At 45.3% G+C, this 23,093-nt stretch overlaps 1 protein-coding gene across 1 annotated transcript in view; it reads right to left on the reverse strand.

Annotated features, from left to right (window-relative positions):
* Positions 1 to 17,464, reverse strand: part of LOC140725743 (E3 ubiquitin-protein ligase SIAH1-like) — a 33,751-nt gene extending 16,287 nt beyond the window's left edge. The window contains exon 1 of the mRNA XM_073041598.1: positions 16,826 to 17,464. Within this exon, the coding sequence (XP_072897699.1) occupies positions 16,826 to 17,287 (462 nt within the window). The 5' untranslated portion in view covers positions 17,288 to 17,464. The remainder of the gene's footprint in view (positions 1 to 16,825) is intronic.
* Between the last annotated feature and the right edge of the window lie 5,629 nt (positions 17,465 to 23,093).

The following is a 23,093-nucleotide window of genomic DNA, read 5'->3' on the forward strand; positions in this document are numbered from 1 at the left end:
TAGTCAAGCAAACCTGTTACAGAAAGAGCAATGGTATTCCCGAGTCTCCACATGGCACCTGTGTGACTGACAGTAAACCGAGAGGAAGCTATTGCTGCAATGATGAAAACCACCAGAGATGGAGGACCTTTGTTGCTGCCCTGAACGCAAACATGGTGTAATGGGCAAACGAAGAGAGGTCCACCGGTCCTCCAGGTTCGGGGGTTCAGCTCAGGGCTAACAACCCTGACTGGTCAAACAAAATTGTTAGGTAAACAGCAATGGAGAATCCTACATCTCAGTGCGACGGTATTCCCCAGTCTCCACCCAGGATTTGTGTGACGGGCAGTAAACCAAGAGAAAGATACAGACACGATGAAGCAAGTCCTGAACACAGCCAGAGATGGAGGACCTTCATTGCTGCCCAGCATAATGGGCAAAAGAAAGTACGTCAAAACACACAGTGAAATGTGTTGTTTGCATTAACAACGCAAACATGGAGGTGCTGGGGGCACCTCACAAGTATTGCTACATATTCCAGCACCAATGTAGCACATCCAGTGTTCCACGCATTGGCCTTGATAATCAGTGTCTATTTCTCTTCATTTTTATTTGGAGCTCTTTGTACGTATTTTGTCATGTTTCTTTTAGCTGTTGCATCCCAGGCTCTGTGCTATTTTCATACTGTCTCATGTCATCACTCCATTCACTAATGAGCAGTGCATCTCAGACACACACACAGTTTTTTTGCTACATGCTAAATAACAACTCGTCCCTACAACACCATTACACAGATGCCCAGCTTAGACCACACGAGCAGAATTAGACCATTCAGCCCATCAAGTCTGGTCTTCCATTCCATTGTGGGCAATTATTTTCCCTCTGAATCTCATTCTCTGCCTTCTCCCTATAACTTTTGACGCCTTTACAAATCAAGAATGTATCAAACCTCCGGTTGGCCTCCACAGTTTAGACCACAAGCCATAGGAGCAGAATTAGGCCATTCGGCCCATCAAGCCTGCACCACCATTCCATCATGGCTGAATTACTATCCCTCTCAACCCCATCCTCCTGCCTTCTCCCCATACCTTTGACACCCTGACTAATCAAGAACCTATTAACTCCTGCTTTAAATGCACCCAATAACTTGGCCTCCACAGCTGTCTGAGGCAATGAATTCCACAGATTTACTACACTCTAGCTAAAGAAGTTCCTCCTCATCTAAATTCTGAGGCTGTGCTCTCTGGTCATGTGCTCCCCTACTTTAGGAAGCATCCTCTCCACATCCACTCTATATATTCAATAAGCTTCAATGGGATCTGCATTTCCACCCCCCCCCCCACCATTTCTTCTGAACTTCAGTGAGTACAGGACCAGAGCTATCAAAAGTTTACCCAGTTTCATTCTATTCAAGATGGCCTTTCCTGAATCTGCCACCTGAAAATAGTTTTGGATTTTCTTCTTCATAACATCACAACACCAAGTTCCTTCACACTAAGTTCCTGCTCGTCAAATGCTGCAGGAGTTCGAATGAACTAAATATAGCTCATTACTAAAACATAATCAAACACTTAAACACAAACATTTTGTGTGTCACAGTCCCCGAGGAGACATCAGATTGGATCAAGGGAGGGAGAGAGTTTAAAAGAAGTGAGTGGGGACAGTTGGCACAATCTGCACACCACAGTTTCTGAGGAGACATTGGTTCGTACATCAGGCACTTGGCAGGACCAATAAAAGCCAGTTATGTTTAAGTGGAGCAGCCAATGTGTGAGTGGGGCAGCGTTGGAGTGGAAAGTTGAGGTTTGGCTCATCAAGGCTTTCCTGAAGAGAGGCTTAGGCCGTTGTTAATTCTTTTTTTCCATTACATATTCCGTATTCCTTTCTTATTGCAAATTCAGAGCAGTTGGGTTGCCAGACAGGGTACTGGATCGATGCTCTTGCAGGATGTGGGAAGGCAGGGAGGCCTCCAGTGTCCTAGATGCCCACACCAACAAGAAGTACGTTCAGCTGCAGCTTCTAACAGACTGTGTTAAGGAGTTGGAACTGGAGCTGTATGATCTTCAGATCATTTGGAAGGCTGAGGGATTGATTGACCGGACACAGAAGGAGGAAGGACACAGGTGACTGGGTGACCATCACAGTGCAGGACACAGATAACTGGGTGATTATCGAGAGGGAGAAAGGGAATTGGCAGGCACTGCAGAGTATCGCTGTGGCCGTTCCCCGCAACAACTGGTATACCGCTCTGGATACTGTTGGGGAGGAGCAGGGAATTACCTAGCAGAGGAGAGCCACAACGGTCAGGTCTCTGGCACTAAGTCTGGCTCTGTGGCTCAGAAGCGAAGGGTACTGTGGGGGGAGAAGAGACAAGCTGTAGCGATAGGTGATTCATTGGTTAGGGGAACAGAACTGAGATTCTGTGAATGAGAAAGAGGTTACTGGATGGTACGATGTCTCATGGGTGCCAGGGTCAGGGACAGCTCAGACTGTCCACAGATTGAACGGGAGGGCGAGCAGCCAGAGATCGTGATCCACTTGGGTACCACTGACGTAGGTAGGAGGGGTGACGAGGTTCTGCAAAATGAGTTCGGGAAGGTGCTAAGTTGAAGGACAGGACCTCCAAGGTTGTGATCTCAGGACTGCCATGTGTTAGTGAAGCCAGAAATAGGAAGATCATACAGTTTAAAACATGGCCAATGAAATGGTGCAGTAGGGAGGGCTTCAGATTTCTGGATCATTGGGCTCTCTTCCAGAGAATGTGGGACCTGTAGTGAAGGGATGGTTTGTACCTGAACCGGAGGGAGACTAATATCCTGGTGGGAAGGTTTGTTTAATGCTGCAAGGTGGAGTTTAAACTTGAGTTTCAGGGGGATGGGAACAAGAGCGCCAGAACAGATAGTGGAGAGGTCGTGGATAAAGATGTTAAGCCTACATACAGTTAGGGATCAAAAGTTTGAGCACGATGGGACTAACGTTCTGAACTGTGTATGTTTCAATGGAAGAAGTATTGTAGAAAAGGCAGATGAGCTTGGGGCATGGATCACGACGTGGAATTATGATATTGTAGCCATTAGTGAGACTTGGTTGCAGGATGCGCAGGACTGGCTGCTCAGTGTTCCAGGGTTCAGTTGTTTTAGATGTGACAGAGTGAGTTTGATAGAGGACTGGATGGGAAAGAATTTGTCAAATGTGTTCAGGAAAGTTTCCTTAATCATTACATAGAAGTCCCAAAAAGAGAGTGCGCAATACTTGATCTGCTATCAGGGAACAAGGCAGGGCAGGTGACAAAATTTGTGTAGGGGAACATCTTGTGATCATAATGCCATTACTTTCACAGGGTAATTATGGAAAAGGATAGGTCTGGTCCTAGAGTTAAGATTCTAAATTGCAGAAAGTCCAGCTTTGATGGTATTCTGGCAAGTGTGAGTGGGTCAGGTTGTTGTCTGGCAAAGATGCACTTGGTAAGTGAGAGGCTTTCAAAAGTGAAATGTTGTGAGTCACAGAGTTTGTATGTTTCTGTCAGAATAAAAGGCCTGGATAACAGGTTTAGGGAACCTTTGCCTGAGAGATATTGAGGCCCTGGTTAAGAAAAAAAAAGGTGCATAGCAGGTTTGGGCAGGTAGGAGCAATTGAGGTACCCGAGGAGTGCAGCTGGTGAACTGGTCCTTTGGCCAACCAGGATGCCAATCAAAACCAATTCCATCTGCCTATACATGCTCTATATCCCTCCATTCACCGCCAGTTCACGTACATGCCCAAACTCCTCTTAAACACCATGAACTTCCCTTGCTGCCTCTGGGACAGTTTTGCAAATTATCCTAAATAGTTTAAAACCTCTCAGATACATATTTTAAGTTATACCAAAAAATATCAGTTACCCACCAAAACAAAAATCACTCTGCTTTTACTGCATGCTTGCCTAATCACTCCATTTCAAAATGGAACTACCAGTATTTACGCTGACAAACGCAGCAGGCCAAATCGAAGCCCGGAGCTCAAAGTTCAAAGTAAATTCATCTGTTCACTGTGGCTGGGAAGCATGGGGAATCCAGCCCATTCTCAGAGTTGAGGGGAGAACGGTGGCTAGGAATCCATCACCACAGTAAACCCAGAACAGAATTTGAAATCCTAGTGATTGGAGAGGGATTGTCGGGGTCTTGGTGATGCAAAAACAAAGGCTATACTTTAGTAAATAAAAACACAAAATGCTGGCAGAACTCAGCAGGCCAGACAGCATCTATGGGAGGAGGTAGTGACGACGTTTCGGGCCGAAACCCTTCATCAGGACAGCACCTCCCCATAGACGCTGTCTGGCCTGCTGAGTTCTGCCAGCATTTTGTGTTTTTATTTATTTCCGGCATCTGCAGATTCACTCGTGTTGCTGTACTTTTATTTAGATCACTTAGGTCACTTAGATTTTATTTGCAGATTCATCACCACACATACATCGAAACAGTGCAATGTGTTACGTGTTTTCAGATTTTTGTTTTAGTAAACATTCAAGTAAAAATTAAGTAGTGAGCAACAACTAAAGACTTTTTTTGGCGGGTTTTGGGGTTTGAGCTCCTCATATTGTCTGAGACCCTGTTGTCATTCATTGCTCACTGTGATGATCTTGGACGGTGTGCACCTCCTGCCTCCAGACCGATAGACGTGGGAATGGAATGGCCTTGCAGTAACATTCAAATCAAGCTGATTGTCACAGAAGAGCACAGAACAGTACAGCACAGGACAGACCCTTCAGCCTACGACGTTGAGCACTGCACTAAAGCTTTCTTGCAGCAGAGTCACAGGCAAGAACAACACGATATCAATTATAAATAAATCACATGAAATAATGAAAATAAAGATCACAAAAGATTTTAGTACAAAAACAGAAGCAGACAGTGAAAGACAAGTCCAAGGCAGTGTAGAGGTGGGCCAGAGTGTTCTGTAACATAGCAACCGGAGGGAAAAAGCCTGCATTCATTCATCCAATCTCTACATATCATAATTTTGCACATCTCTCCCTCATTCCCCTGCATTCCAGGGAGTAAGGTCCTAACCTAGTCTGCCTTTTCCCCATAACTCGGGTCCTCAAGTCCGTAAAAACACAAGATCATTAGAGAAAGGAGCAGGATCAGGCCATTTGGCCCCTTGAGTCTGCTCAGCTCTTTCATCACGGCTGAACTAATTTTCCCTCTCACCCCCAATCTCCTGCCTTCCCCTGGTATCCCTCCATGACCTGACTAATCATGAACCTATCAACCTCTGCCTTAAACATATATAACTTGGCCTCCACAGCTGCCTGTGACAAAGAATTCCACAGATTTACCACTCTCTGGCTAAAGAAATTCCTCCTCATCTCCATTCTAAATGGATGTTCTTCTATCCTGAGGCTGTGTGCTCTGGTCTTAGACTCCCCCACCATAGAAAACATTCTCTCCACATCCACTCTTTTGAGGCCTTTCAACATTCGATACGTTTCCATGAGGTCTCGCCTCATTCTTCTGAGTTCCAGTGAGTAGCGGCCCAGTCATCAAATGCTCCTCATACGATGTCCCTTTCATTTCCAGAATCATTCTCATGAACCTCCTCTGAACCCTCTCCGGTTTCAGCACTGTCATCTGTCAAGTCACCTCTCATCCTCCTTCACTCCAAAGAGAAAAACCCTAGCTTGCTTAACCTATCCTCATAAGACATGCTCTCCAATCCAGGCAGCATCCTGATAAATCTCCTCTGCACTCCCTCTAAAACTTCTACATCTTTCCTACACTGAGGCGACAAAAACTGAACACAGTATTTCAAGTGTGATCCAACCTGAGTTTTATAGAGCAGCAACATTACCCCACAAGATAGCGACTTGAACAGTTAGCATCACCATTGTAGACCAATGTATAAGAGCCAGCACCTTAGTTTCCCCAGGATGGAAATGGTTAAAATGAGACAGCATTACTTTACAGTGATTGAATGAAAGTTTATGGTGGGGGGGGGGGGCGGGGAAAGGATTAAGAGGTAAGTTTTTTGTTTAAACAGTGCTGAGTGAGTGGAACGCGCTGTCAGGGTTGGTGGTAGAGGCAGATGCATTAGGGGCATTTAAGAGACGTAGATAAGCAGATAGAAAGAAAAAATGAGGGCTCTACAGGAGAGAAGTGCTAGATTCATCTTGGAACAGATTAAAGGATCAGCACAACATTGTGGGCTGAAGGGCCTGTACTGTTTTACGTATAAGGAAGGAAATTCCATGCAGAACAAGCATCACGTGAGATGCAATTACCTCAGGTCCAATAGCCCAAATCGAGCCACCCTGGATCATGATTTCTTGAGGCTGTGGTAGGGAGTTAAAAACTATCATGGTTTAAAACCACTGCCCCAGCAGACAATGGGCAGTGAGTACAGACCTGACATTTGGAGTTCGCCACATACAAGGATGCTTGATGGTCTGTGAGGTTTAATAGATGCATTAAGGATATGCACTCAGTGGCTACCTCCTGTACCTAATAAAGTGGTCATAGTGTACGTTCGTGATCTTCTGCTGCTGTAGCTCATTCATTTCAAGGTTCGATGTGTTGTGCTTTTAGAGATGCTCTTCTGCACTCCACTGTTGGAACTCATGGTTATTTGAGTTACCGTTGCCTTCTTGTCAGCTTGAATCAGTCTAACCAACCTCCCCTGACCTTTCATGAGAGTTGTATTCACTTACAGAACTGCTGCTCACTGGATGCGTTTTTTGTATCTCGCACCATTCTCTATAAAACTTCAGCGATTGTTGTGCACCAAAATCCCAGGAGATCGACAGTTTCTGAAATACTCAAACCACCCCATCTGGCACCAACAATCATTCCATAGTCAAAGTCACAGCTCACATTTTTTCCCCCGTTTTGATGTTGGGTCTGAACAACAACTGAACCTCCTGACCACATCTGCATACTTTTGTGAATCGAGATGTTGCCACATGATTGGCTGATTAAATATTTGTATTAACAAGGTGTACAGGTGTATGTAATAAGGTGGTCAATGAATGTATAAACAGGGACATTGGTTACAATACAATTGAAACTGGAATTGGTTTATTATTGGCACAGTATACACAGTGAACGGTAGGGCATTGAGGTGTGGGACCTGGGTATACTAATTCCTTGAAAGTGATATCACAGTTAGACAATGTCACAAAGAGAGCTATTGGCACATTGGTCTTCATATATCACAGTAACGAGTACAGGAGTTGGGATGTTGTGTTGAAGTTCTATCAGACTTTGGCGTGACTATATTTAGACCACTGTGTGCCGTTGAGGTCAATTATCTCCAGGAAATATTGAAAGAGTGCATAGAAAATTTACAAGGATGTTGCTGCGACTGGAGGGTATAGGAAAATGTTGAACAGGTTAGGACTTTATTCCCTGGAGAATTAGGAGAGATCATATGGAGGTATACAAGGTTATGATGGGTTTCAACAGATAAGGTGAATGCAAGCAGGCTTTCTTCCCCCCCCCAGGATGAGTGAGACTAGATCTAGAGGTCATAGGTTTAGGGTGAAAGGTGTAATATTAATGAAGAGTCTGAGTGGGAACTTCAGAGTGTGATGAGAGTGTAGAAAGAGCTGCCAGCAGAAGTGATTGATACAGGCGACATAGCAATATCGTATAGAAGTTTTGGCAGGTACATGATTTTCAAAGTTAGATGCTATATGTACTTTGGTAATGAACTTGAACTTTTTGAACTGTATTGAAGGGGTAAGGACGACTGGAAAAATAGAGGGCTACAGGTAACCCAAGGTAACTTCTAAAGTAAATAGATGTTCGGCACAACCTTGTGGGCTGAAGGGCCTGTTTGTGCTTTCGGTTTTCTATGTTTCTGTGACTATGCTCTGGTACTGGTGGAGGAAACCAGGCAGGAAACCTGGCTGGCACAGTCAAGTTATTCAAAAGGCCTGTTTCTGCACTGTAGTGCTCCTGACGAACCAGTGTTGTGGTACAACAAGCAACACAATATCCCAATTGTTATCAGAGGTGGAATGTGAGCTTTAAAAGGAGCTACGCCACCAGTTTTAAAGGAAGACAGTCAAGAAGAGCATGCAATTATTAAGCCTCTGTAACTCTGTACTAAGATTAACAGCACAAGGTTTGTAGATGACACAGACTCGGGGCACATTATTAGCTACACTTGCTCATTATTGCAAATATCTAAACAGCATGAGGTGTTGGTCTTTGTTAAAATTGTGTTTTTGGGTTTCTTGCTTTGTAGCTGCCTGTAGGCAGCCAAACCTCAAGGTTGTACAAGTTATGCATTCTTTGATTATAAATGTACTTTGAAACATTATTACAGCACCAGTGACCCCAGTTCAATTTCTGCCGCAGTTTCTTTGGAGTTTGTGTTCTCCTCGTGGGGTTTCTCCGGTTTCCTCACAGCCCAAAGACAAACCTATTAGGTTAATCGTTCACATGGGTATAATTGAGCTCATTAGTCTGGAAGGTCCTGTTACGATGGAGCATTCCCAAATAAAAATTAATCAATTGGAAGCGGAAGTAGATGTGGGTTCAGTTGGTGCTGGATAGGTACATGGATGAGAGGGATATGGTCTGGTTGCAGGTAGATGGAACTAGACAGAAGTTCGGATCGCTATGGACCAGATGGGCTGAAGGGCCTGTTTTTCTGCTGCAGTACTCCATCTCCCCAAGTGACCCATATCCTCCAGTTCCCATTTCTGTACAAAAAGGTACCACTGGAATGGGGTCCAGAAACACGCTCAATCAGGATTTACTGCAAATGGAGGCAAAAGTCAACAGGCTGTTCCACATGGACAGACACGCAGAATCAATTTCATTTTCAACGGTTAAGAGGAATTTCAATTAAAATTGCACTCAGAATCTAAGGTGTAAATGAAACTCTTCAGCAGAAAGAGGTCAGGTACACATTTGACGATGATAGCGAAGAACTAACACAAGGTAAAAATATTTTGCACATTACATTATGGAATGTGCTAGCTGAGGCAGATTCCATAGGAATTTCCAGAAGAAAATGGGACAAATACATGGAAGGGAAACAGACAGAAAAAAAAAATCAAGATTCCCTGAACCTGTTAGCCTTGCCGACATTTTAACTTGCTTCATGACAATCTAACCCCTCCATTTGCCTAAGATTTTCTTAAATGTTCCTAATGTATCTGCCTCTATCACCACTACTGATTGCACATTCCTCACGCCAACCACTCCCTGATTAAAAAATTTACCTCTGACATCCCCTCTATACTTTTCTCCAATCAACTTAAAATTTATATCCCCTCATATTAGCCACTTCGACCCTGGAAAAACATCTGACTATCCAGTCAACACGCATTTCACACCTTTCAACGTACACGCGAAAGACAAGCTTGAATCATGATTGATAATACGTTGAAGTCCCAAAGAAGGGTCTCGGCCCAAAACATTGACTGTTCACTCTTTTCCACAGATGCTGCCTGGCCTGCTGAGTTCCTCCAGCATTTTGTGTGTGTTGCTTGGATTTCCACCATCTGCAGATTTTCTCTTGTTTGTGAATAGCTTTACAATTACAGTACATTTATACTAGAAGACTGAGAAAGGCTCTATATAAATGCAAGTCTCTGTGGGTGTAGCTGAATACACCATGGAACAAATCAAAGCTCAAAGTAAATTTTATATAAGTTTATATTTTCATGTGAACATACTAAGTAGAAGAAACACACTGAATGACCGCACCCACAGAGCAGACAACCAATGCGCAAAGGACAACACAATGCAAATACAAGAGAGAAAATAATAATAAATAAGCAATAAATAGAGAACATGAGATGAAGAGTCCTTGAAAGGTAGTCCATGGGTTGTGGGAAGAGCTCCGTGTTGGGGCAAGTGAAGCTATCTCTTTCGGTTCAAGAGCCTGATGGTTGAGGGGTAACAACTGTTCCTAAACCCGGTGGTATGAACCCCAAGGCTTCTCTACCTTCTTCCTGATGGCAGCAGTGAGAAGACAGCATGTCCTGGGTGGTCGTGGTCACTGATGATGGATGCTGCTTTCCTGCGACAACATTCCATGTAGATGTGTTCAATGGTGGGAAGGGCTTTACCCGTGATGCACTGGGCTACATCCAATGTTCCCTCTAAGGTGTGCACGTGCACACATCTTTTGCTACGAGCACACAAACAAATTTAAACTGCGCAGAAAAGGTTGTCACCCTCCATTTCACTGGCATGTTAAGCATATTTCACGATCTTACACAATCACATTTCCTTTTTTGTTTTCTGATGAGGACGGTGTTGACAACGTGGCGTTTGCGATGATTTGTCTGCAGATTTTACAACTGGCTTATTTATACTGCTTTTATTGAAGAGAATTTTTCAGTGCACACTTGTCACTGAGCAAAAAAATGGCACCGCACAAGGTTTTTGTGCACACTGATCATTACAAATTAGAGGGAACATTGGCTGCAACCAGTATTTTTTTGTATGATTTTTCATTCAAGTTCATTGCTGTTTCCATAACAGGCTGTGATGCAACTGGTCAATATAGTCTCCACCGCACATTGTAGAAGTTTGCCAAAGTTTGAGAAGTCATGCCAAATCTTTGCAAACTTCTAAGGAAGTAGAGACACTTCCATGCTTTCATCATAATTGTATTTACATGCCGAGGCCAGGACAGATCCTCTGAAATGATAACAGAGGAATTTAAAATTGCTCACCCACTTCATCTCTGAACCCCAATGAGCATTGGCTCATAGACCACTGGTTTTCACCTCCGAGTCAATAATCAGCTCCTTGGTCTTGCTTACATTGAGTAAGAGGTGGTTGTGGCATCACAGCCAAGTTTTCAAACTCCCTCCTCTATGTTGCTTCCCCCCCCCCCACCCCCCCAACCATGAGGACGGTGGGATACGGGTCTGAAACTTGATACCACTTTAAATGAAACTCACTGACCTCATCAAAATCCTACGATTATCTCTGCTTGCCAAAGCAGGTTTAAAAAGTTACAGAGTGTGCATTTTCAAGTGAAAGCATTTTCCATGCAACGTAGGAATACTTGGATACTTTGAATGCCTCAACGAACACACACAACATTAGGAGGCTGCAAAACATTTTACAATGAACTTTTATATTTCAATTGAACAATCCTCTTTTTTTGGTCAAATTTCCAGAGGTGATGACCACAGACCTTGACGACTAGGCATTCGGCCCTCGCTCAAGATTTTCCCCATTTCCTTGAGCGAGAGTCCCAGCGTAGCTGCAGTTGAAGACCGTTTTATTCTTCGCCCACGCATTACAGTACGCAAGGAGCCGGTGTACAAAGTCAGCACTTCTCAGCGAAGGGCAGATTCAAATATTGATAGAAATTTCTATGACTTTGAACAAGTACTTCACTAAATGAAATGCAAAAACAACAAATAAATTCAGACCTGGTGTCAAAGGCTGTTGTTTAATAACACGATAACCAGTAATCAAGAACAGCTGTGAACATACAAGTAGTGAGATTTAGTAAACAGAAATAAACAACCCATATCAGGAAAGACAACACTAGATATGATGTAACTGAGATAATAGAGCCTGACACACCTGGATCATTGCTGTGGATTCAGAATTGGGCTGGACATTGTGGTGTCAGCTCAGAAGGTTCACAGACAAAACACACCGCAGGTCCCAACCACCGACCCCTCGGTTAATGGTAGTAGCTCATGGCATAAAAAAAAAGTTGGGAATGCCTGCCATAGGGTGTCTCAGTTGGTTATATGACCCCCGCTTTCCGGAACTACAGAATTATACAGGACAGACAGGATTATTTGGCCCCTCAGTGTCCATATTTGTTCTTTAGGTGCTGGCCAATCAGTCCCATCCCCTTTGCTCTCTGTATTCTGTATATTCCGGCAAATATTCCCATCTCCAACACCGTTTTCAAATTCACAACAGTGAGCCAAGTGTACTTTGCAGACAACTGGCCATTTAGCAAGTGAGCAAAATTTGTAAAGCTAATTTGTTGATATCCTTGCCAATCCTCTAGTCCCACAGAGTTGTACAGCACAGTAAAGTTTTTCCAACCACAGGAACATTGCCCACCTTGGTCACACTAACTATGGAGGACTACTGTTCCATGCCCAAACTGCACTTCAGGAAATCTGAACACTGGGCTGTCTTTCTCTTATCTGTGTACCTGCATCAGCATACAATCTCATTGGCTCTTCACTCACCCCTGGAATATCTGGACAGCAAAGATCAAGCTATATATATATATATATCTATCAGGGTGCTCTGTATTGACTATAGCCCGGTATCCTCCTCTCAAAACTAAGTTTAAGACCTCGGCCTCAATACTCCCTTGTGCAAATGGATCCCCGATTTCCTCACTTGCAGACCCCAGTCAGTTCCGACTGGCAACAACGTCTCCTCCCCAATCTCCATCAGCACTGGTGCACCACAAAGCTGAGTTCTCTGCCCCCTGCTTAACACTTATGACCGTGTGGCTCAGAACAGCTCCAATGCCATATTCAAGCTTGTTGACGACACCACTGTCGTAGGCCAAATCAGAGGAGGTGATAAATCAGCATATAGGAGGGAGACTGAAAATCTGGCTGAGTGATGACACAATGTCGGCGAGACCAAGGAGCTGATAATTGACTTAGGGCAGGGGAAACCAGAGGTCCATGAGCCAGTCCTCAGTGTAGGATCAGAGGTGGAAATGGTCAGCAACTTTAACTTCCTCAGTGTTATCATTTTAGAGGACCCTCAGTGGGCCCAGCATGCAAGTGCGATTATGGAAAGGACTTTCCTTAATCCTGCTTGCCAAGGTCAGTTCTTATACTCGAAGCTGAGAAAAGCCATCGTTACTATCGTGCACTGCTTCTCTCAGATTGGGGAACTGAGTATCATCCTGGCTAGTGGCAACTTATTGCTCTCTTGCACACAACTATAAATAAACAATTCATCAGGACTGGAAAGGAAGAGGGTAGAAACTAGACTAAGCCAGCAGAAACTGAGGGCGTGGCGAGGACAGAATACAAGCTGGCAGTTAACAGGAGAGACCAGCTGAGGGGTGAGTTGGGTGGGGCATGAAGTAAGAAGCAGGTAGGTGATAAGGGATAGGGGAACCAGAATAGAAACATGGAAACCCTACAGCACAATACAGGCCCTTTGGCCTTCAAAGCTGTGCTGAACATGTCCTTACCTTAGAAATTACCTAGAGTTACCCATAGCCCTCTATTTTTCTAAGCTCCATGTACCTACCTATCCAGGAGTCTCTTAAAAGACCCTATCGTATCCACCTCCACCACTGTCGCTGGCAGCTCATTCCACACACTCACCACTCTCTGCATAAAAACTTACTCCTGACATCTCCTCTGTACCTTCTTCCAAGCACCTTAAAACTCTGCCCTCTTGTGCTAGTCACTTCAGCCCTGGGAAAAAGCCTCTGACTATCCACACGATCAATTCCTCTCATCATCTTGTACACCTCTATCAGGTCACCTCTCCTCCTCCATCACTCCAAGGAGAAAAGGCCAAGCTCACTCAACCTATTCTCATAAGGCATGCTCCCCAATCCAGGCAACATCCTTGTAAATCTCCTCTGCACCCTTTCTACGGTTTCCACATTCTTCCTTTAGTGAGGCGACCAGAACTGAGCACAATACTCCAAGTGGGATCTGACCAGGGTCCTATATAGCTGCAACAGTACCTCTCAGCTCCTAAATTCAATTCCGCGATCGATGAAGGCCAATACACTGTACGCCTTCTTAACCACTGGGGCAACCTGCACAGCTGCTTTGAGTGTCCTATGGACTCGGACCCCAAGATCCCTCTGATCCTCCACACTGCCAAGAGTCTTACCATTAATACTATATTCTGCCATCATATTTGACCTACCAAAATAAACCACCTCACACTTCTCTGGGTTGAACTCCATCTGCCACTTCTCAGCCCAGTTTTGCATCCTATCAATGACCCGCTGTAACCTCTGACAGCCCTCCACACTATCCACAACACCTCCAACCTTTGTGTCATCAGCAAACTTACTAACCCATCCCTCCACTTCCTCATCCAGGTCATTTATAAAAATCACAAAGAGTAAGGGTCCTAAGAACAGATGCCGGAGACACTCCACTGGTCACCAACCTCCATGCAAAATAGGGAATGGAAAAAGAAAGGTTTTGGGGGGGGGGGGGGGGTGGGAAGGAGGAAGACACACCTACCTTCCCCCTCACCTGGTTTCACCTAATACCTGCCATCTTCTTCCCCTCTCCCCCCTTCCTTTGCAGTCCTGATGAAGGTCTCGGCCCAAAGCACCCACTATTTTTCCCCTCCTTTAATGCTGTCCAAGTTCCTCCAGCATTTTTGTGTGCGTTAGACTTTGGCTCTCGATATCGTCGTGCTGACTTTTAATCCGACTCTAAGATCAGTCTAACAGTTCCCTCCCACGTAGCCCACCTTGGGTCCACAGAGCCCTCAGTTAACAGAAGGGATCCATGGCATAAAATAGGTTGGGAACCCCTGTTCTTGATGCTCTGAATTGCCAGCATTTGCAGATTCCCTTGTGTTTATACACCGTACACGTCACTTCGAAAAGTACTGAGCTGGTGCTGAAGTGCTCTGAGCTTGAAGAAGTCACTGTGGAAATGCCACATTTGCTTTGGTCACCTGGAGCCACAAGAGACCGCATGGAGCGCCACCATTAGATCTCCTCTGCCACTACTACCAGGGGTCTGCAATACCGCTGCACCCATCTCTCTTGAGAATGGTGTTGGAGCACCTTTCTTACAAAAATATCTTCCACCACCTTCACAGAGATCATTTAACTGTGAATCAATTATTCCAAGCCATGCTATTAGCAACTCCCAAACAGTGTTCAAATACGGTGTCTTTACAAGATGCGTGACCCCAGCCATTATCAATACTCTTCAGAGATTGTCTGCCTGGCGTCACATGTGATATGCACCAGCTGCGCATACAACCCTCCATCACCTGCTACCATGGCTTCACGCGACCCTGATCGGGGGCAAGTAGGTGCTACACCTTTGTCAAGGGTGACCTGCAGGCTAGTGGAGGGAAGGAGCATCTCACACCTCCTCTGATGGGAACACATCTCCATCCTGCCACCCGGCACCTGGTAGAGGGCTGCCATTTACATTTGATTTCCAAATCTTAAAAAAACAAAAGGACAAATCTAGCAAAAAGACAGACAGAATTTCTAAAAGACAATAAAATACTGGAGGAACTCAGCGTGTCAGGCCACGTCAATGCAGAGAAATAAACAGTTGGCATTTCAGGCCGAGACCCTTCACCAAGAAAGTGCCAACAGCTGGCAAGCGATGGGTGAATCCAGGCAAGGGGGAAGGTAGGTGGCTAGGGGAGGGTAGGGGTGGATGAAGGGGTGATAGGTGGAAGTAGTAAGAGCTGAAGCAGGAATCTGATAGGAGAGGAGAGTGGACTGCAGGACAAAGGGAAGGATAGGGAAATGATGGGCAGGCAAGGAGAAGGGGCAAGAGTTTGCAAAGCACTATTCTAAATGACAAACTCCTGCAATAAATCCTCTGTAATTCTAAATTATATTGCAGCGGATGGTTCATATTTGTTTGAAGAATATCACTTTAAAAGCAGACTTCTAACTGACAGCCCGATTGTAATGACGCTCTGCCCACTGCATCTCTGTGGGCCTGAAACAGGAACACCCCCAGTCTAAGATCAAAAGTTCCATTTGCCACCCATTGCTGACGTACTTCTCACTCTGCATAGTTTACAGACAAACAGAACTACAGGTGGCTTTCCACGATGACATTTAAGAAAACATTACAAAAAAAACTTCCCTCCTCTTCACCTTACTGACTGGTGGTTAACCCTTCCCTCGCTCCCTCCATCCTGATATTAACACACCCTCTCCATTAACTTGGCCCAAGATTATCAGCTGCACATCACCACAGACCATACAACAGAGCAGAATTAGACCATTTGGCCCATCAAGCCTGCTCTGCCATTTGATCGCGGCTGTTATTTATTATTCTTCTCAACCCCATTCTCCCCGCCACCTTTGACACTAACTAATCAAGAACCTATCAGCCGCCAGGCAGATTCAGGCCCCTCCTTCTCATCTCTGTTCTAAAGGAATTTCCTCTTATTCCGAGCCTGTGCCCTCTGGTCCAAGACTCCCCCCCACTTTAGAAAACATCCGCCCCACATCCACTCCTATCCAGGCCTTTCAATATTTGATGGGTTTCAATGTTCTCCAGAATAACACACTCAACATCCTTAGGGAAGACAAACCGATTAAGCAAGGATCTATACCTAGAGTATCCAAGGAACACGGCAAAGGCTTTTCTTAACAGACCTCGTGCCGAATCAGAGCCGAAAGCATCCAAGAGCAAAAGCGTTTACTCTCACCTCCAGCTCACAGGAATACAAGACTTTACACCTGCTACTTAGCATCTTGTCACTAACTCCAGGTATTTTATCGATGACATAGGAAGCACAGTCATTGGTACAACGAGAGACCACGTTTACACCTCTGTTCAGGCACCTCCCCCTCCAGTCAAAAGGTTCCAAGTTCCCATCCCTCACTGTGTAGAACAGGCTGCCTCTCTAGCGTGAGATGAGAGCTTCCTAAAAAAATCAGACCGGGGCCTCGGGCAAGTGTAAACGCCCTAGAATATTATTTTAGACTAATGGAGTAAATAGATCAAATTTGAAATCACATAACCAATAGCCACTCACCGATGTCTGTAGAAGACTGTTTTGTTTTCAATTCAAAAGTACTTTAATGGTCAGGGCTTTCTGAAAGGACGCACACCAATATGCCTCCCCCCCCACCCCCACCCCCCGGAGAGGAAGACACAAAGAGGGGAATGTCACCGCAGCCGATATGGAAAGAAGCTCCTTACCTTACATGGGAAGAGTACGGCCGAAGCCACTTTCTCCATTGCCAGATTTCTTATGCTGGGGGTGAGGGAGCCTCGGCAGGTGGGGCAACAAGTCAGTTTTTGCCGACAGGTGTTGCACACCAGATGGCCGGCTTGACATTGCAGAATAGGCGGCAGCACGTAGTCGAAGCAGACAGGGCACTCGAAGAGCGAGGTCAGCTCCTGAGCGGCGGCGGCAGCGGCGGCTGCTGCAGCGGCCACCGCCGCCTGGTGAGGGTGCAGAGGCGGAGGGGGAGAGGAGACCCCAGCTCCGAGGATCGCCGGCGTTCCACAGCCGCCCACGGCGCCGGTAACAGCGGCGGCAGAAGGAGAAGCGGCGGCCGCAGCTGCAGCGGCGACCGCCGACAGGCCGCTCGGGGCCGGGGAAGGAGCCGTGTGCTTGCCGGCTTTGCTGCCTCCATTGCCCGCTCCGGCCGATGACATGACTGGCAAGCAGGAGGAAAGCCGGGCGAGGGCATGGGAGTCCCTCCCGCGACCTCCCAGTCCCGGGCCCGGCCGCTCCGGCTCCGGCTCCAGTTCCAAACACCACCAAATATTTAGACACAAGAAAATTGCTACACCGCGTTCTAGAACCTTGCAACACGGCGCCGTGACGTCAGCCCGGAGGGAAGCCCCTACGTCACGTGAACCATAATGCCTGCCTCCTCTCGCGTTCAACAGTAATGTACATTGGTATAGCGCCTACAGCAAAGTAACGCGAGCGTGACCTGATCCTGCACTTCTCCACCGTTAAATAAGAACAGATAAGAAACTGTGTTCCTCCAGCAGATTGTTTGTTGCTTCAGATAAGAATTGATTTTTTTTTTAGCTTCAATTGCCTACAACCTACCAGTCAATCCTAGTATAACTCTCTGACTGAAGAAATTCCTTCTCTAGGTTGCATTGTCGGCACAACATTATGAGCCAAAGAACCTGTAATGTACTGTAAATATTCTATGACCATCTTCAATTAGTAATTTCTTAACTTCTGAACCGTTGTCCCAGCCCTATATTAGTCCAAGAGCATCCACCTTGTCAAGCCCATTTAGAATCACAACTGTTTCAATAAGATCACAAAAACACAAAATGCTGGCAGAACTCACAGACAGCATCTATGGGAGGAGGTAGTGACAACGTTTCGGGCCGAAACCCTCATCAGGAGTGAAGTAACATGGGATGGTCGATGGGGGATAAGAAGTGGGGGGAGGGATGAAGTAGAGAGCTGGGAAGTGATAGGCTGGAGAGAAATGGGCTAGGAGGAAGGTGGAGAATTATGAGAAATAAAAGAGAAAGAAAGGTAGGGCTGGGGGAGATTATAGTGAGAGGGAGAAAAGAGAGAGAAAGAGAACCAGACTAAAATAATAGATAGGGATGGGGTAAGGGGGGGCAGGGGTATCAACAGAGGTCTGTGAGTTGAATGTTCATGCCGGCAGGAAGGAGGCTACCTAGGTGGGAGATAAGGTATTGCTCCATCGACCTGCGTGTGGCCTCATCTTGACGGTAGAGGAGGCCATGGACAGACATGTCGGAGTGGGAGTAGTCTGTGGAATTGAAGTGTGTGGCCACAGGGAGATCTCGCCACTGCTGGAGGACTGAGCGCCGGTGTTCGGTGAAACGGTCTCCCAGTCTGCGGCGGGTCTCCCCAATGTATAAATGGCCACATCAGGAGCACCTGATACGGTATATCACCCCACTTGACTCGCAGGTGAAGTGGTGCCTCACCTGAAAGGACTGTCTGGGGCCTAGGATGGTGGTGAGGGAAGAAGTGTGGGGGCAGGTGTAGCACTTCTTCTGTTTGCAGGGATAAGTGCCTGGAGGGAGGTCCGTGGGGAGGGATGGGGGGGATGAATGGACAAGGGAGTCGCGTAGGGAGCGATCCCTGTGGAAAGCCGAGAGTGGGGGGGAGGGGAAGATGTGGCTGGTGGTGGGATCACGTAGGAGGTGGCGGAAGTTACGGAGGATTATACGTTGGATCTGTAGGCTGGTAGGGTGATTGGTGAGGACCAGGGGGACTCTATCCCTGGTGGGCTGGCAGGGGGATGGGGTGAGGGCAGAGGTGCGTGAAATATGGGAGACGCGATGGAGGGCAGAGTTGATAGTGGACGAAGGGAACCCCTTTCTTTAAAAAAGGAAGACATTCTTCCTTTTCTGTTCTTTAAAAAAGCACAGGAGCGCCACAGGGAACCGTACTCTCTCCGGTCCTGTTCACCCTGTACACATCTGACTTCCAATATAACTCGGAGTCCTGCCATGTGCAGAAGTTCGCTGATGACACGGCCATAGTGGGGTGTGTCAGGAATGGACAGGAGGAGGAGTATAGGAAACTGATACAGGACTTTGTGATATGGTGCAACTCAAACTACCTGCGTCTCAATGTCACCAAGACCAAGGAGATGGTGGTGGACTTTAGGAGATCTAGGCCTCATATGGAGCCAGTGATCATTAATGGAGAATGTGTGGAGCAGGTTAAGACCTACAAGTATCTGGGAGTACAGTTGGACGAGAAGCTAGACTGGACTGCCAACACAGATGCCTTGTGCAGGAAGGCACAGTCGACTGTACTTCCTTAGAAGGTTGGCGTCATTCAATGTCTGCAGTGAGATGCTGAAGATGTTCTATAGGTCAGTTGTTGAGAGCGCCCTCTTCTTTGTGGTGGCGTGTTGGGGAGGAAGCATTAAGAAGAAGGACGCCTCACGTCTTAATAAGCTGATAAGGAAGGCGGGCTCTGTCGTGGGCAAAGTACTGGAGAGTTTAACATCGGTAGCTGAGCGAAGGACGCTGAGTAGGCTACGGTCAATTATGGAAAACCCTGAACATCCTCTACATAGCACCATCCAGAGACAGAGAAGCAGTTTCAGCGACAGGTTACTGTCGATGCAATGCTCCTCAGACAGGATGAAGAGGTCAATACTCCCCAATGCCATTAGGCTTTACAATTCAACTGCCAGGACTTAAGAACTTTTTTAAAGCTATTATTAATGCTTTTTGAGTTAGTGATTTAGATGCATATCATATTATTACTGAGTTAAGTATTGTATGTAATGAGTTTTTGCTACAACAAGTGTATGGGACATTGGAAAAAATGTTGAATTTCCCCATGGGGATGAATAAAGTATCTATCTATCTATCTATCTCCTTTGTCCTAGAATGAAAGGCCTCATCCTGAGAGCAGATGCAGTGGAGGCAGAGGAATTGAGAGAAAGTGATAGCATTTTTGCAGGAGATAGGGTGGGAGGAGGAATAGTCTAGGTAGCTGTGAGAGTCTGTAGGTTTGTAGTAGACATCGGTGGATAGGCTGTCTCCAGAGATAGAAACAGAAAGATCTAGAAAGGGGAGGGAGGTGTCAGAAATTTCTCTCTCTTTCCCCCCTCACTATAATCTCCCCAGCCCTACCTTTCTTTCTCTTTTATTTCCCATAATTCTCCACCTTCCCCCCAGCCCATTTCCCTTCAGCCTATCACTTCCCAGCTCTCTACTTCATCCCTCCCCTCACTTCTTATCCCCCATCGACCATCCCATGTTACTTCACTCCTGATGAAGGGTTTCAGCCTGAAATGTCATCACTACCTCCTCTCATAGATGCTGTCTGGCCTGCTGAGTTCTGCCAGCATTTTATGTTTTTATTTATTTCCAGCATCTGCAGATTCACTCGTGTTGCCTTTGTTTCAATAAGGTCATTGTGCTCTTAAATTCCAATTAGTTTTGGCCAAAGTTCTTCAATCATCTGTCTTGATAAGCTCTTAAAGTCAGGAATCTACTTAGTAAGCTTTCTTTGATCTGCCTATTAGTGAAAACCTAGCAATGTCTGTCAGCCAATCATGAAATGCATGATTACATGCAAGTATGGTCAAGCAATTCAGTTGTTCATACCAAACACTAGAATGGGGAAGGAAATGCACTCTAAGTAACTTTGACGGTGGATAGATTGTGGTACTGGATAGGGTGGTTTGAGTATCTCAGAATTTGCTAATGCCCTGGGATTTTCATGCACATATTTCATATCTCTAGACTTGACAGATATGGAGAAAAACAAAAAAATCCAGTGATTTTTGTGGGTGAAAATCCCTTGTTAATGAGAGAGGTCGGAGGAGAATGGCCTGACTGGTTCAAGCCGACAGGAAGGTGACAGTAAATCAAATAACCACATGTGTAGAAGAGTATCTCTGATTGCTCAACATGTCAAACCTTGAAGTGGACGGACTACAGCGGCAGAAGACCACAAACATACACTCAGTGGCAACTTTATTAGGTACAAAAGGTATGTAAAAAAAAAAGTGGCCACTGATTTATGTGGGAGAAAGAAACAGTATGTTTGATCTGACTCCATGGAATTACTGCAAAACAAGGGTGGATTTCTAAAATTAACACATTGCTCAACTGGAACCCAATGCCAAGTTAATAAACATATTAACTTGGTCTGTGAATAGGATGTTTTGCAATTCATGGTTCCTCCCTTCCACCATCAGATTTCTGAATTTCTGAACTCTACCTCATTATTCAGTTTCACACCGCTATTAAAGTTCTGGATGTCAGAGTTCAGAGTTCAATTCCATCACTATTTGTAAGGAGTTTGTATGTTCTCTCAGTGACCATGTGGATTTTCTCTGGGTGTTCCAGTTTCTTCCCACAGTCTAAAGATGTACTGGTTAGTAGGTTAAATGGTCATTGTAAATTGTCCAGTGATTAGGTTAGAGCTAAATGGGGGAGTTGTCAGGGTTGCGGATTGATGGGCCAGAAGGGGCTATCCACGCTGTATCAATAATAAAAACTCTGATTTGATTACTTATTATTTGATATATGTAGTCATTAAAAGAAAAGTGTTAAATATGAATCCTCCTCGTTATATGTTAAAATAAAATAGAAGTTTGTAAGACAAAATGATGTGGGATTGTTTTGAGAAAGTTGAAGGCATACAAGCCTACAGCCTTGAGAGTAAATAATGATGAATGCATGTTTGTCTAAGGAAGATGAGGTCTTTGTACAGGTGAAGCTACCAATTGATGGGAAAACACTGGGGTAAGAGTTATAGTACAGTGTTGAAAGGTATAAAAAGGGGCACTTTGTGCACTGAGGGAATCTGCTCTTTGGCTGGGTCATGAATATGAGATGGAGAAGAGAGAGTCAAGTATGTTGAGAGGATGATATACAGAAAGAGAGACAAGGTGGCGTGAAAGTTTGTCAGATCTCAGTTTCTCTCTGACATGGGGTAGATTAGCTTATTTAGTGGATGATAAGTATTAGTTTGTTTTCAGAAATGCTACTTCATTAACCTTTTGTTTTTCTTTCCGTATTGCGCATCTTATATAACTAATAGAGTGATTTCTTGTGTTTTAACACCTGTGTAGGGGCTTTTTTTTTGGAGAATACATTTGAGAATGCCACTTGCAGAATCAGAAAAGAACATGGAACAGATTTTAAAATATTCTTTGTTACAGGCATGGAGGCAGACAAGCAAGCAGCTTGAAGTTTAAATAAACTGGGTATCTGCAGTTGGATTCAACATGGAGGAGATAGTGCCTCCTTATATTCCTTATGTTCCATCTGGGTAGCCTCCAATCTGATGGCATGAACATTGATTTCTCTAACTTCTGTTAATGCCCCTCCTCCCCTTCTTACCCCATCCCTTATTTATTTGTTTGTTTATTTGTTTATTTCCCCTTTTTTCTCTCTCTCTCTGTCCCTCTCACAATCACTCCTTGCCTGTTCTCCATCTCCCTCTGTTGCCCCTCTCCCCCTTTCTTTCTCCCTCGGCCTTCCATCCCATGATCCTCTCCCTTCTCTAGCCTTGTATCCCTTTTGCCAATTAACTTTCCAGCTCTTAGCTTCATCCCTCCCCCTCCCGTCTTCTCCTATCATTTCGGACCTCCCCCTCCCCTCCCACTTTCAAGTCTCTTACTATCTTTTCTTTCAGTTAGTCCTGACGAAGGGTCTCGACCCAAAATGTTGACTGTACTTCTTCCTATAGATGCTGCCTGGCCTGTTGCGTTCCACCAGCATTTTGTGTGTGTTGCTTGAATTTCCAGCATCTGCAGATTTCCTCGTGTTTGTGGAGATAGTGCCTCCTGTGCTCCTCTGGTAATGGCAGGAACATCTAGCTTGGTGGGTGTTGGAATACTGGCTTGGATTTTCTCACTGTGTAATGTTTGGAACTTCTGTGGATCTGGAGGTCAACCCAGAGAAGTGTGAATTGATACACTTTGGATAGTCAAACTTTAAGGCAGAGTACATGGTTAAAGGATTCTAAGCAGTG

The sequence above is a fragment of the Hemitrygon akajei genome, chromosome 3 (genome assembly GCF_048418815.1).
Source record: "Hemitrygon akajei chromosome 3, sHemAka1.3, whole genome shotgun sequence".
NCBI lineage: Eukaryota > Metazoa > Chordata > Chondrichthyes > Myliobatiformes > Dasyatidae > Hemitrygon > Hemitrygon akajei.